The sequence below is a fragment of the Lepidochelys kempii genome, chromosome 1, assembly GCF_965140285.1.
Source record: "Lepidochelys kempii isolate rLepKem1 chromosome 1, rLepKem1.hap1, whole genome shotgun sequence".
Taxonomy (NCBI): domain Eukaryota; kingdom Metazoa; phylum Chordata; order Testudines; family Cheloniidae; genus Lepidochelys; species Lepidochelys kempii.
Window position 1 is genome coordinate 28,325,653 of NC_136380.1, and position 14,852 is coordinate 28,340,504.

Here is a 14,852-nt window from a genome sequence, read left to right on the forward strand (position 1 = left end):
CACCTCTCATTAGTTTATCTTTAGGTTATTGTGCAAAGCGTCTCTCTCTTGCCTGAAGTTGAATTGCTAGTGGTTTGTTTCGGCATCTGTAAGTTCTAGAATTATGTGCATACTGTACACTGAGGTCAGTTAGTACATCTTATAAATCACAGATAAAATGTGTGGATTGATTGAACCATGTTACTTCTGTGGTAATAGTGACTATTTCAGCTATCTTCCCCTGGTGATAGAGACTAACTATAGCAACTATATATTAGACAATACATTCTGCAAATTGGTTTTTCTGTGTGTTTCCAAGCCAGTTATTTTAATTACAATATTAATCACAAATATGGAACATGGCTTTTTTTCAACACATTGAAGCACTAGTTTGTATCATAACTGATTGATTTATGAAAATGAAAACTTTTCCTTTTAGCTTCTTATTGAAGGGACATTTCAAGGGAGGAAATGAAAAAATATCAATTGAAAATAGTTTACAGGTGATAGAAACCTTACTGGAGGATACATATGACTTCTCCATAACATAACACTAAAGATACTTTTCCCCCCCTCTTGCAAAGGCTTTACAAACACTGGTCATAGTCAGATTCCAGGTAGAGAAGGAGATATTGTGTCTGCTGAACAAACTTCTGAGACCTTTGCCTCAGAGACATGATTTAGAATGAGGTTGTTCCCAGCTCCCATTCCTGTGCTCACACTACTACCCCGTGCTTCTCTAGTTCAATACAAGAAAATGTGAGATTGTGAGGTAGGCTGAAAATCACAGGACTTCCTTTGGAATGTAAATTCACATTAGGGATACCACTGCACCCAGAAATAATGAACAAGCATTCCCTGATGTCAGATTGAGGTCACAGAGGGGCTACTTTTTTTTAAACTAATTTTGCTGGTTGCTACTTTTGTCACTTTGAAAAGGAAAGTAAATGCAAGGGAAACACGTTTTTGTAGGCACTGCACAAAGGACTTGTACTTAAAAAATTGGCCAAGATGTTGAGATTTGCATTTGTAATGAGGTGTCCACCCCATCTGAGGCCTGAAAGGGTTAAGGTGGCTAGGTGGGCCAATTAACCGCCAGGCTGCACCTGGAGGAGGAGCCAGTGTGCAGTAACTTAAACAGTAAAACCTATAGTCAGTCACTGCAGTGTTTCTGGAACAGCAAAGGAGGATCAACAAAAATTATTAGGGGACTGGAACACATGACTTATGAGGAGAGGCTGAGGGAACTGGGGATGTTTAGTCTACGGAAGAGAAGAATGAGGGGGGATTTGATAGCTGCTTTCAACTACCTGAAAGGGGGTTCCAAAGAGGATGGCTCTAGACTGTTCTCAGTGGTAGCTGATGACAGAACAAGGAGTAGTGGTCTCAAGTTGCAGTGCGGGAGATTTAGGTTGGATATTAGGAAAAACTTTTTCACTAGGAGGGTGGTGAAACACTGGAATGCGTTACCTAGGGAGGTGGCGGAATCTCCTTCCTTAGAAGTTTTTAAGGTCAGGCTTGACAAAGCCCTGGCTGGGATGATTTAATTGGGGATCAGTCCTGCTTTGAGCAGGGGGTTGGACTAGATGACCTCCTGAGGTCCCTTCCAACCCTGATATTCCTGATATTCTATGAGGCTCGGATGGGAACAGGAGCTGAGAGCAGAAAGGGACTGACTGCAGACTACTTCCCTGCAGGCCTCTGGGTGAAGGGAGGTGGGTTTAGGATTATGGTATGTAGTCGACAATTATTCCCTGGGAGGAGGGAGTTTATGCAGAGCGGTGCAGGGTGGTCAGAAAGGCTCATGGGAAAAGCAACAAGATTTAGGATAGTGCAGACCTTGGCTGCTGATCAGAGCGTCCCTGCATTGGAACCTGGAGTAGAGGGCAAGCCCAGGTTACTCTACCAGCTCCTTGGGAAGTGTCACAGACCAGCAGTGGAGAGCAGAAAGCCTGGGATAGTTTGCCCCAAGAGACTCTGATACCACAGAAGGGGAGGACCACAGAGACCTGGCTGGAGGTCCAAGTCAACAAGAGGAAGCTGCAGCTCCTGGAGCAATAAGGGCTGCAGCGTGAGAGAGGACAATGGGTAGAGACACCACCCGAAGAGTGCACAGCGCCTGGCGAAGGAGCTAATCTCTAGAGCAGCCAGGAGGTGGCACCCTAGGATTGAGTGAGCCCCAAGACAGGATGTCGAAAGTTAGGTTCCTAAACCTTTAGTTAGACACCTTAATAAGAGCCTGTCTCAAAAGTGCTGAATTTCTACAGCTGTCAATGGGAGTTCCAAGGAGCCTTATTTTCACAAGTGCTAAGTACCTAATTTCAGACACCTAAATCTGAAAATTTTGGTAGTGTCTCCTTCATTTCTAAGGTTAAGCTTTTCAAAGCCATCTAATAGAAGTGGATGTTTTAATGGAAGGTTTCTTAATCCCCCAGATACGTTGAAATGTTCCAAGCAGAAATCTTGCAATTAGTGTGCTGTGGTAGCTACATTTGTATATATCACACCTTTCAACTACTGAACCCCCCAACTATTTAACCATAAAACTATAAATATCTTAATTATCCCACCATTAGCACCTGAGACATAATTCCGGCGTCGTTTAGCTTTGCCCAACCTTACTGGCAATGATGGTACACGCAGAGAAACTCTTTTATTTCATAAATGGGTCTCTCCATAAAGGGAGACCGACAGGTTAAATTTGGATTAAAATGTAGGATTCTTGTAAGATATACGGTAAAAATGCTACTATTTTTATAAACTACTGCAGCTACTCTTTAAATCAGTGGCTCTCAAACTTTTGTACTGGTGACCCCTTCCACATAGCAAGTTTCTGTGTGCGACCCCCCCCCACCTTATAAATTAAAAACACTTGTTTACATATTTAACACCATTATAAATGCTGGAGGCAAAGCGGGGCTTGGGGTGGAGGCTGACAGTTCGCAACCCTCCCCCTTTGAGAACCCCTGCTTTAAATATTCCTGGGCTGTTTAGAACCCACCCATTACAGTATTCAGCTAGTGCACTAGAATCTGGAAGTGGGTGACAGCACCTATAAGCAAAATTGAATAGTCGAGGGGAGAGACACTAAATCAATATTTCATTAACCAAAATGAAAGAAATGCAAAATTGTGAAAAGTTTTCATGCTGTTATAATGCATTTTAAATCTTCAAATTGTCCCTTTTTAATACTTCATCATAGCATTTTTAGTATTGTAACTCAAAGGTATAGCTGCAAATAGCCTTTCTTAGTGCATTACTGTACATATATGCATTTGCTGAGTAGTCCCTGTAATTGTTAAGGGGGCAAATATCAGTCAATGAGATGACATTTTGGTATTTCCTATTTCTCTTATTCTGTTTTGTTCGCTGATGTCCAACATCAGTACTATATGCACTTGGATTGTCTTAGTGATAAACTTCACATTTAAGGCTTAAATCTTTAAGGATAAAGCCACAAAAGCAACCAAAATGTTCACACAACAAAAACTGCAGACTGTTCTGTAACGTTATCAGTATTATGCTGTATGTGTACATGGTCACTGTAAAGCACTTTGTGAGGAAGGATGCTATACAAACAGACCAAAACTCAAGTCCTCTTTGTGCCATATGTTGTTTTTTCTCATAGTCAAAGATTTTCCCAATGTATGGTGTACTTTCTGCAAGAATAAATTTCAGATACACTTCTCTTTTTTCAGGGGATGAAGCTCTAGGCACTACATCTCTGAAGTAATAAAGACTTGTCCACATCCTTGCAGTCTATTGTAGCAGATATGAGGGAAAAAAGGAATCCCTATGATGCCCCCTGAATATGATATGTACTCAGTGGGTGCCAGTGAGGAAATTAATACAATATAGCCTGAAAGACACTGGTAGTTAAATCTTTTATAAAGCTTATTTGTGTGTTTTTCTTTTATGGCTCAGATACTTTCTTGCAGGCCAAAATTTGTAGTCTATTTTCTAGTTATTCCTGGTTTGGTCTGCTCTACTTAGCTTTAAGAGAAGGGGCAGTAGGAATGTCCACAACATAAAAATGTAGCGCAATTTTATCATTCAAGTAAATTTTGTATCTTATTGCTTCTGTGATTTTCACCTATAAATTAGGCACATATATTTGTGAAATGGATTTTAAAAGTAACAAATCCTGAAGGCTTCAGCAGTGAGAGTCTTGCTTTACCGATATTAAGGTGTGTCCGTGCTGCTGTCAGGAAGATTTGGAATCACATTATCCATTAGTGAAACACAGTGCAGCACAATAGTAAGTGATGGATACTAAGAGTCCAGCAGAAACTTCAGGGAGCAGGCAAAACGTAATAACCTGAATTAGAATCTGGCTAGAACAGTAAGGCTTCCTCCTGTGTCTGTGTCCACCCCTCCGCTTTACAGAAAACGCCATGGGATTTTTCGTGACTGCACTTGGGTAAACTTAAAGTTTATGTTTCATCTGAAAGTTGGCAACTCAAGTAGCATAATCCTCCTCCCTGCTCCATGCTGGCATGTTGATTCAAAACCAATGGGGAAAAATCCCACTTCCTGAATCCTTAACAACACTTCCTGTACACTTGGGTGTTGCTTGTAGGTCTGCCTGATTCCAGATCTGTCCTTACGCTGTGTGGTGGCAGGACTGCATGATGTTACATGTTTGTTTTTCTTTCCAAGTTGCTTAGCAGGTTACAGTTTTGAATGCATTCTTTCATGTGTTTCAGGTACCATCTCTGCAGACCACAGCAACTCCCCTGAAACTTATGACATTCTTTTTGTGATGTTTTATTACAATGATAAAATCTTACATGAAAGGAAGTTTTTTTCTAGTGGTTAGGACACTAGTCCAGCATGTGAAAGACCTGGGTTCAAGTCCCTATTCTATCACAACCCTCTTATGTGACCTTGGGCAAGTTACTTAAGGCCAGCTTTGTAAAGGTATTTAGATGCTTTAAGAAGCAGATAGGTGCCTACTGGGATTTTCAAAAGTGCCTCACTTCCATCGATTTCAATTTGTAAAATGGCAATAATAGCACTTCCCAACCTCCCAGAAGTGTTGTGTGGATAAATACATTAAAGAGCATGAGGAACTTAGATACTATGATAATAAGGACCATATAAGTATTTAAGATTATAGATATCAGTTCAGATACAGACTGATCTAGTGTGTCTCAACATTTTCAAGGTTTATTTCATAATGTAGTATTCCTCTCTTCTTACAAAAACAAGATACAGTACTGTAATTTAGATTTTAATGCTTTTAAACTTAAGTAAACAAACTTTTAGTGCTTTCTGTTTCAAAGAGCCAGTATTATTCCACCCAGAAGACCTATATAATAACCTTAAGTGCAGCACACAAATACAGTCCAGTATTTGTTAGTTCATTTAATATTTGCTTACAAAAAATAAAAGCAAAGGACGCTTTGCTGTAATTTAAAACGTAAATTCTGAAAAAACACCACCACCTTGTTAAGCAGCTCTCCCATACAAGATAGACTCAATCGTTCCCTGGCCTGAGTTTGTGGAATCCATGGCACTTTGTACCACTCTGGATTAAGCTCCATGTCACTTTTTGACCCCACCAGAAATTTTCTGACTGTTCTAATCATAGTCTATTGACGGTGTCACCTTCTGTACATTTGCATTGTTCATTGTTTAAGAACTTTCCATAAGATTGTTAAGTGTGCATTGAGATCATGGAACAATCATAGAATCACAGAACTGGAAGGGACCTCGAGAGGTCATCTAGTCCAGTCCCCTGCACTGAAGGCAGGACGAAGTATTATCTAGACCATCCCTGACAGGTGTTTGTCCAATCTGCTCTTAAAAATCCCCAGTAATGGAGATTCCACAACCTCCCTAGGCAATTTATTCCAGTGCTTAACCACTCTGACATTTAGGAAGTTTTTCCTAATGTCCAACCTAAACTGCCCTTGATGCAATTTAAGTCCATTGCTTCTTGTCCGATTCTCAGAGGTTAACAACAATTTTTCTCCCTCCTCCTTGTAACAACCTTTTATGTGCTTGAAAACTGTTATCATGTCCCCTCTCAGTCTTCTCTTCTCCAGACTAAACAAACCCAATTTTTTCAATCTTCCCTCATGGATCATGTTTTCTAAACCTTTAATAATTTTTGTTGCTCTTCTCTGGACGTTCTCCAATTTGTCCACATCTTTCCTGAAATGTGACACCCAGAACTGGACACAATACTCCAGTTGAGGCCTAATCAGCGCGGTGTACAGCAAAACAATTACTTCTCTTGTCTTTTTTACAATACTCCTGCTAATACATCCCAGAATGATGTTTGCTTTTTTTCAGCAGTGTTACACTGTTGACTCATATTTAGCTTGTGATCCACCATGACCCCAGATCCCTTTCTGCAGAACTCCTTTCTAGGCAGTCATTTCCCATTTTGTATGTATGCAACTGATTGTTCCTTCCTAATTGGTGTACTTAGTGTTTGTCCTTATTGAATTTCATCCTATTTGCTTCAGACCATTTCTCCAGTTCATTTTGAATTTTAATCCTATCCTCCAAAGCACCTGCAACCCCTCCCAGCTTGGTATCATCCGCAAACTCTCTGTGCCATTATCTAAATCACTGATGAAGACATTGAACAGAACAGGACCCAGAACCGACCCCTCCGGGACCCCACTCATTATGCCCTTCCAGCATGACTGTGAACCACTGATAACTATTCTCTGGCAACGATTTTCCAATGAGTTATGCACCCATCTTCTAGTAGCTCCATCTAGGTTGTATTTCCCTAGTTTGTTTATGAGAAGGTCATGCAAGACAGTATCAAAAGTCTTACTAAAGTCAAGATATACCACATCTACCACTTCCTCCCTATCTATAAGGCTTGTTACCCTGGCAAAGAAAGCTATCAGGTTGGTATGACACAATTTGTTCTTGACAAATCCATGCTGACTGTTATTTATCAACTTATTATCTTCTAGGTGTTTGCAATGTAAACAATCATAAAGAGACTGAGTGATGGAACTTCAACCATGGGGTCATTGGCTCAAATTCACTTTTGTCTCATGATGAATTATAATAGTCTTCAGAGGCTTCAGCGAATTCTTTTTGCCTGAAGATAGCAGCATAATATGTAGTATACAGTATACTGTCCTTAATTTTTTTAAATTAATAATTTAATACATTAATGCATAATTACAACATGTGAAAGAATGTTGAGGTCTAGTCTGCTGCCTATTTGTGATGGGAAACTTGCATTAGCTGGGATGCTTATTAGCACAACAAATGTCTGTTAAGACCCTAACCAAGTCCTTTTTATATTTCCCAGTATTACGTAGCCAATGTAGTATGATCGGTTTGTTTTTTTGAGAGAGATACAGGCTATAGATCTTATTATATAGACCATAAATAGTGCCCAAGCTCAACAAAGAAAGCAGTCTGTTCACTTTGACCTTGTCCAGTGTAAATGGTAGAACTGAAATCTTCACAGTTGCAAGAGGCTCCATACATACAGCTCTGATTCCATCTCCAATTGACGTTCGTCTTATTTCCAAGTCAGGAAGTTTCTATATCAGTCATATTAAAAAACGATTGTATAAAAACTTTACCTTTTGTGGGTTCCCCCCCTTTCCTTTACCATTATTTTTTCTTGAGGTAGAAATGTTATTTGTTATGAAATGTTCTTGGCTAACACTCAATGGTTTGCAGTTCAATCTCTTCAGCTGTTCTTTCTGCAAATAAAAAAAGAAATGTATTGATCTGAAAATCAATTAGAAGACCAACATTCCAAAATTAACAATCCACCTAATGTTAATATCAGAGCTGCTCTGAACCTTTTGTCATTAGTACAAACTTGCTCAGACATGATTACTCTGGGATTGTATATTATTTTTTAAATTTAGTAAAGGTATTTAAAAATATTTCAGTTAACCACATACACTGCCCCTCACCATGTTTAAAAACATAAACGATACTGGTTTCTTCAAAGAGAAGACCACTAAGATACCATAACCTGTTGTGGCTGACTATACACTGTCATCCCCAAATTTGGCCAGCCAGATAAGGGTTGCACTTTACTCTGATGTTTACAAAGCTCTGGCTCTGGCAGAATGCCTGCACTGGCTGGTTTCAGAGCAGGTGGACCTTCTCTGAACAAACTCCTTAAATCAGGACTCACAGCAAAAATAGCATTAGATTGCAAATTCCTTGATGGAAGATGGGGGAAGGGGTGGAATCTCAGAACTGAGCTCTATTTAGACCATTCCCCTGGGTGAGGTCCTGAAGCTGATGGATCATTGGGTTGGTCTGATACAACAAATTTTGTTTGCTGTTGAGTCAAATATCCTATTTTCTGCATCTGTGCCCACAGGGGAGTATGTTGTACAAAATGGCCGTCCCCTAAGAGGCTGAGTAAATGTTCAGCTTAGGTAAACCATGGCAATGTATATTTAGTGCACATAATGAAAGAGTTTTCAGCTGCAACAGCAGTTGCAGAAATACGTTGTGTATGTATGAAAACCTTTTGGGGTCTTACAAGCATAGAAGTAAGAGATGAAAGAGACCTACTGGACCAAATTTATCCCTTCTATAACTCACTGACTTTAGCAGAGTTAAAAAAAAAGATGATTTGGACCACACTGCCTCAGAACTTAAACTTTCTTTATTTGTGTGGTAAAAGGTCTATTTTTCCAGCTTGGTCACAATTAAAAAATTTAAATTGTACCCAGATAGGCAAAAATACCGACTTTTTACCAACAGGAAAAAGCCACTGGAAGGTCTGCACTGAGAAGAAAGATGGTTGAGGGCCTCAAACTAGTGAAGCGTTGGGTAGGACCTGGGTACAGAAGGAAGCATATTCTCTGTAGCATAATCTGGTATCATCTTGGCTTGTTACTCAGCCAGTACAAAAGTTGCCTGAAGCGTTGCAATTCAGAGTTGTTTCTGACAGTACATTTCCTAGTGTTTTTTTTAAAAAAAAGTCTAATTATAAGTAGGACTTTTAACAATAGCGAGCAGTCTTCACTGGCCTACATTAGAGGCTTGATCTTGAGGATCAGTAACTCTCATTGAAGTCAGTGGGAGGTATCGATGCTCAGCACCTCCCAGGACCAAATCACAAGTGAACAAATGTTCATAATTTAGGCATGGAAATCTCATTACATGATGATGTCCACACTCAGAAAATTACCTTTAAACTTGTCTCTCTTATTCTGGAATAGATGCACAGATTTATTACAGAACCACATGCAGCAGACTAAAACTGCAGACACAGCAGTGAGAAATGCAAAGAAGACAGCTACAAAATGTAAATCTTCATAGATAATCTCTAAGGGGGGAAAAACATAACATTATGAAGTTGGTCATGAGCACATATATATTTAAATGGTAGAATAAAAGAACTATTGATTAGTTCATACCATAGACAGTTAATACGATGGTGCCGTAGATGTTGGTTCCCAACTCTTCTGTTATGGTGACAACATAATAGCCAGCATCTCTCACGCCTACATTCAGAAGCTGTATAGAGCCATTTTCATAAGTATTCACTCGGTCCTTGTAACTTTTGGATATGTTAGTATAACTCCCCGGTTTCCACTCCACAATTTTGTTGGTGCCCCAACTCGACACATGCTTCCACTCAATGGAGACTATGCCTTTGCAAGAATATTCAACAGAGAGGAGAATATTTTGTGCCACAGTGGCGTTTATGTTGGGTTGCGGGACTAGTAAAGATACTCCTCCTTGGGCTGAAAAACAAGGGAGGGTTGGGCAGTGAGTGCTGATGCAGTACTACAGCAAGCATGACTTATAGTGAGGGCAGTTCATACATTATATTAGAGTGATCAGCATGACAGTGGCTAATGGTCAGGAACAGATCAGATTTCAGACTAATGCCAGGCTTAAACAATACTGTAGCATTCCTCCTTTAAGGTAGAGGGAAGAGAGGTACAGATTTTCCTAAGTGACTAGTGATTTTATTATGTACCTCAGTCTTTGGGTGCCCAACTGGAGACACCTTGATGGTGCCTAAGGGTGGATGCTCAGCATTCTCTGAAAACTGGGCCCCTTTAAGGTGTCTCAAGTTAGGAAGCCAAAATCACTATTTACTTTAAGAAACTGTTATTTTTGCTTCCTGGTTTGTTTTCAGTTTATCTATCTTAGGAACTTACGTGGTCCCATCACGGTAGTATCAGACTGTCTCACAATTTTTTCATGTATTTATCCTCACAACATCCCTTTGAGGTACGTAAGTGTAATAATTCCACTTTACAGAGAGGGAACTGAAAGACTAAGTGACTAACCCAAGGTCACAAAGGAAGTCTGCGGTAAAGGAAGAAACTGAACTTGATTGTCCCAAGTCATAGAATATCATAGAATCATAGAATATCAGGGTTGGAAGGGACCCCAGAAGGTCATCTAGTCCAACCCCCTCCTCGAAGCAGGACCAATTCCCAGTTAAATCATCCCAGCCAGGGCTTTGTCAAGCCTTACCTTAAAAACCTCTAAGGAAGGAGATTCTACCACCTCCCTAGGTAACGCATTCCAGTGTTTCACCACCCTCTTAGTGAAAAAGTTTTTCCTAATATCCAATCTAAACCTCCCCCAGGGAGGAGTCTAGCACTCTAACCCTGAACCACCCTTCCTCTCCATAAACACAGAATCAGGAGTTTTCAGGCTTTTCAGAGCGTGCACCACACCTTAATACACAGATTGTTTCATGTATGACCTCTCATTACGTCCGTGATGACAATCACATCCCAGTGGCAACTAGAGAAAATGCAGACATGCAAAAGTAATCTTAGGTTCATGTATTTTAAACTTCTTTTAATACAGTTTAGCAGCTGGAAATGAGGAAGATGAGGCATCACCAGGTGACCAGCCAGCTCTTTTTTGCAACGTCACTAAGTTCTTTGCTAACCACAGTTTGGGAACTATGAATCTATAGACTTTTCAATGTGCAATAGCTAGATGGCTCTGCTTCTCCTGAGGACTAAGAGAAAACAATTACACAAACAAAAAGCTTCACTTTTTCCTTGGATTAGGGATGGGTGCTGTTGTGGGGAGATTGTGGTGTTTAGAAGTTGCTTGTAATTATTAGAATTGGGAGCACTGGCTGCTGGGAGTCTGAAAGGACAGGAAACAGGAAGGAGGAGGAGGAGCTGAGGGGTTGGGAGAGAGAACAGAGGGTGCAGCAGCAGCTTGGTAAAGAGGTTTCCACTTTGAAAATAAAATCCTGTTGAAGCTTGTTAGTACCTTGCCTGGTTGATACAGCAGAGATGCAGCTTCCTCTTAAAAATCAGATGCTCACGCAACTGATTAAGTTTAAAAGCAGACATTTCAGGTGAATTTCAATTTCTCCTCTTCTCTCTCCCAATTGCCAGAGAAAAACAATCAGCAAACACATTGTCTCCTTCCCTTTACAGCTCGAATTTCCTTCTTCTGGAGTTTGGCAAAGAGATATACATGCTTATGTGCTATACTGCTACAATTTTAAAATGATTTAGAAGAGATTTAGCAGACCAATTTGATTATAGAAAAAGCAACGGCTACCTGCCAATGGAACTGAAGTTAAAATCCATCCTCAGCAACAGTTAGGGAAAATTCTTCTATCAAAGAAAACCACCTGTGGATTTTCCTACTGTTTACAAATTGCACCACACAACAGTGAATCCCATTTCAGGTCATCGTCCACTTATCACATAAATATGGGTGTTGTGGCTTTGGCTATGGGATCTGGATACTGTGGATTTGGGGGGGAAGGGGAGGAAGGAAGCTGAGAGATCAGGGGTAGGGGAGGAGAGAAATAATCCAAAAAGCAGACATTCAATTGAATGGAGAAACCTGAAGACAGCACTGCCTAACAATGACTTTGGGCTGATACTGTGTGATTGTAATGTGATATAGCAAGCAACAAAAGGCCAATGCAATTTTGGGCAGCAGAGACAAAGGTATCATATTACAGAGAGGGTAGCGGGCGCCTTATTATTGACTAACTGGAGAGAATTCAGAGAAAAGCAACAAAAATGGTCAGAGGACTGGAGGGCATTTAAACCAAAATGGGACAGTGCACAAGTAATTGTACTATTCTAGGGAACAATCCTGCACTGGCCAAGGATGGGTCTAGGTCACCTACTGTAATAGTTTGGTTCCCTCTCTATTTTCTACATCCAGTAACAATGACCTTCGATTGCTGTAACCAGCACTTTTAAAACTTTCCACCCAAAGGCCTCGGACAATAGGAGTTTCTCTCTGGTGTTTAAAACGTATATATTGTCTGGAGCCCGCTAAGAGTCTGATTGTGCAGCCCTTACTTGCCAGTGAGTATCACTTACTCGTGAGAATATTCTCATCTTTGGGGATCAGCTCTGTAATTATGATCTGCTTGGTAGTCTTAGGCTGCATTTTCCAGCACTTCAGTCTCGATTCCCATTTGTTTGAAAAGGACTGAGGCCACGTCTACACTACAAACTTTGGTCGATGCAACTTATAGATTCATAGATTCATAGATATTTAGGTCAGAAGGGACCATTATGATCATCTAGTCTGACCTCCTGCACAATGCAGGCCACAGAATTTCACCCACCACTCCTAAAAAAGACCTCACACCTATCTCTGTGCTATTGAAGTCCTCAAATTGTAGTTTGAAGACCTCAAGGAGCAGAGAATCCTCCAGCAAGTGACCCGTGCCCCATGCTACAGAGGAAGGCGAAAAACCTCCAGGGCCTCTTCCAATCTGCCCTGGAGGAAAATTCCTTCCCGACCCCAAATATGGCGATCAGCTAAACCCTGAGCATATGGGCAAGATTCATCAGCCAGATACTACAGAAAATTCTTTCCCGGGTAACTTGGATCTTACCTCATCTAAAAACCCATCACAGGCCATTGGGCCTATTTACCATGAATATTTAATTACCAAAACCATGTTATCCCATCATACCATCTCCTCCATAAACTTATCGAGTTTAATCTTAAAGTTATATCAGCATAAAGCCGCCGCAGGTCGTATATTGCTTGTGTGCATGCATACTTGTGGTGGCGCTGTGTGTAGTCCCCAGGAGTGCTTGTGTCAGAGGACCATGGTTAGGTATCCTGGTGTGCAACCTGCAATCATCCAGCTCACTGTCTTTTGGGGAATTTGGCAATGCTTGGTGGAGCAGAAAGAGTAGCTCAAGGGTAACTGGGCGCAAAGGGCCAACTTCTCAATGTGCAACTGTCTCCAGCCCATAGTGTCATCTATATCTGTAATTTTTGTGCTTTTTAAAAAATCTCAGGAACCTGCAGAGCCCTCTTTGTTTCTGCCATCTCTGACTGAAGCATGGAGCCTGTGCAGTTCTGTACTATTGTCATAAGCATTGAAAGCACAGGATGCACAATCCACCAGTATTTGCAGAGCCATAAGAAGACCGGAATCAGTGTGGAACATGACAATTTCTTGGAGGACGGATTGCTCTAAGACAGAGCAAGAACCAATTCAAGGTTGTTGGTAGTGTTCACAGAGCAGCTGCAGACAGTGGAGTGCCACTTCTGGGCCCAAGAAATGAGGAGTGACTGGTGGGATCCCATCATAACGCAGGGGTGGAATGAAGAACAGTGGCTGCAGAACTTACAGATGTGCAAGGCTACATTCCTGGATCTGGGTGCTGGGTTCATTCCAACCGTCCAGCACAAGGACACCAAAATAAGAGCTGCACAGACAGTGGAGAAGCGAGTGGCGATCATGCTGTGGAAACTGGCAATGCCAGATTGCTACTGGTCAATGCAAAATCATTTTGAAGTCAGAAAATCCACTGTGGGTGCTGTTGTCATGCAAGTGTGCAGGACCCATTAATCATCCGCTGCAATGCAGGACTGTGACTCTCGGCTTTGTGCAGGACAGAGTGGTTGGATTTGCAGCAATGGGGTTCCTGAACTGCATGGGAGCAATAGATGCCACATATGTCCCTATTTTAGTACCAGACTACCTTGTCACAGAGTACAACAGAAAGAGCTACTTTTCTGTGGCTATGCAAGAACTGGTGGATCACCAAGGAAGCTTCACCAACATCCCTATGCCCAGTGCCCCCCGTACCCGTTATGCCCAGCACCCCCCCCCCACAAATTCCCCCACCATAAAGGCACAGTGCCTTGCACACCAATACCGCTGCCCAACACCCCCCTATAGCCCCACCACAACTGCCCAACACCCCACACAGAACCACCCACTCCCTAGTGCCCCAACACACACAGATCCCGGGAATCACTCCAACCCCTTGGGAGCAATGCAATCAGCCAGGCCTCCTCTACCTCCGCCTCATCCTTGCTGTTCACCCCGGGGGCCTGTGGCTCAGTCTCCTTGGAGGTATCCGTGGTGGTCTGTGGGGTGGTAGTGGGGTCTCTCCTATGTTTGTCATGCAGCTCTTTGTAAAAGCAGCAGGTTTGTGGCTTGGTACCAGATTGACTGTTGGCCTCCCTGGCCTTCTGATACGCCTGATGCAGTTCCTTTGCTTTCATGCAGCACGAGTGCTGGTCCCTGTTGTACCCCTTCTGCATCCCCCACGCAATCTGCTCATAGATGTCCATGTTTCTACAGCTTGTCCATATCTGTGCTTGTGGAGCTGCTTCTCCCCACAGGCGCAGGAGATCCAGTATCTCCTATCTACTCCAAGCTAGAGCACATTTGGAGAGTGTAGCCGGCATGGTCAACTGGGCAGTTGCACGTAACAAAGGAGATCTGCTCGATGTGCTCGCCAAGCTGGACAATCAGGAAAAGGCATTGCAAAAACTTGTGGGGATTTAAAGCGGGGAGCGAGGGGGTTTCCAGTCTCCATGACCCCTGGGCAATGGAGTTCACAATTGTGACCAGAGTGGTCAGCGTCAGGCATTGTGGGACAGCTGCTAGAGGACTGTTAGGGTCAACATAAGTAATGCAGTGT

General features: G+C 41.9%; 1 protein-coding gene across 1 annotated transcript; it reads right to left on the bottom strand.

Annotated features, from left to right (window-relative positions):
• Positions 1-7,626: 7,626 nt before the first annotated feature.
• On the bottom strand, positions 7,627-14,499 carry VSTM5 (V-set and transmembrane domain containing 5). The gene is made up of 4 exons (XM_073329137.1): positions 14,187-14,499; positions 9,357-9,686; positions 9,128-9,265; positions 7,627-7,670 (listed from the first exon to the last, which is right to left on the bottom strand). Exons 1-4 carry the CDS (start codon positions 14,497-14,499, stop codon positions 7,627-7,629), a joined length of 825 nt encoding a protein of 274 aa, XP_073185238.1.
• Between the last annotated feature and the right edge of the window lie 353 nt (positions 14,500-14,852).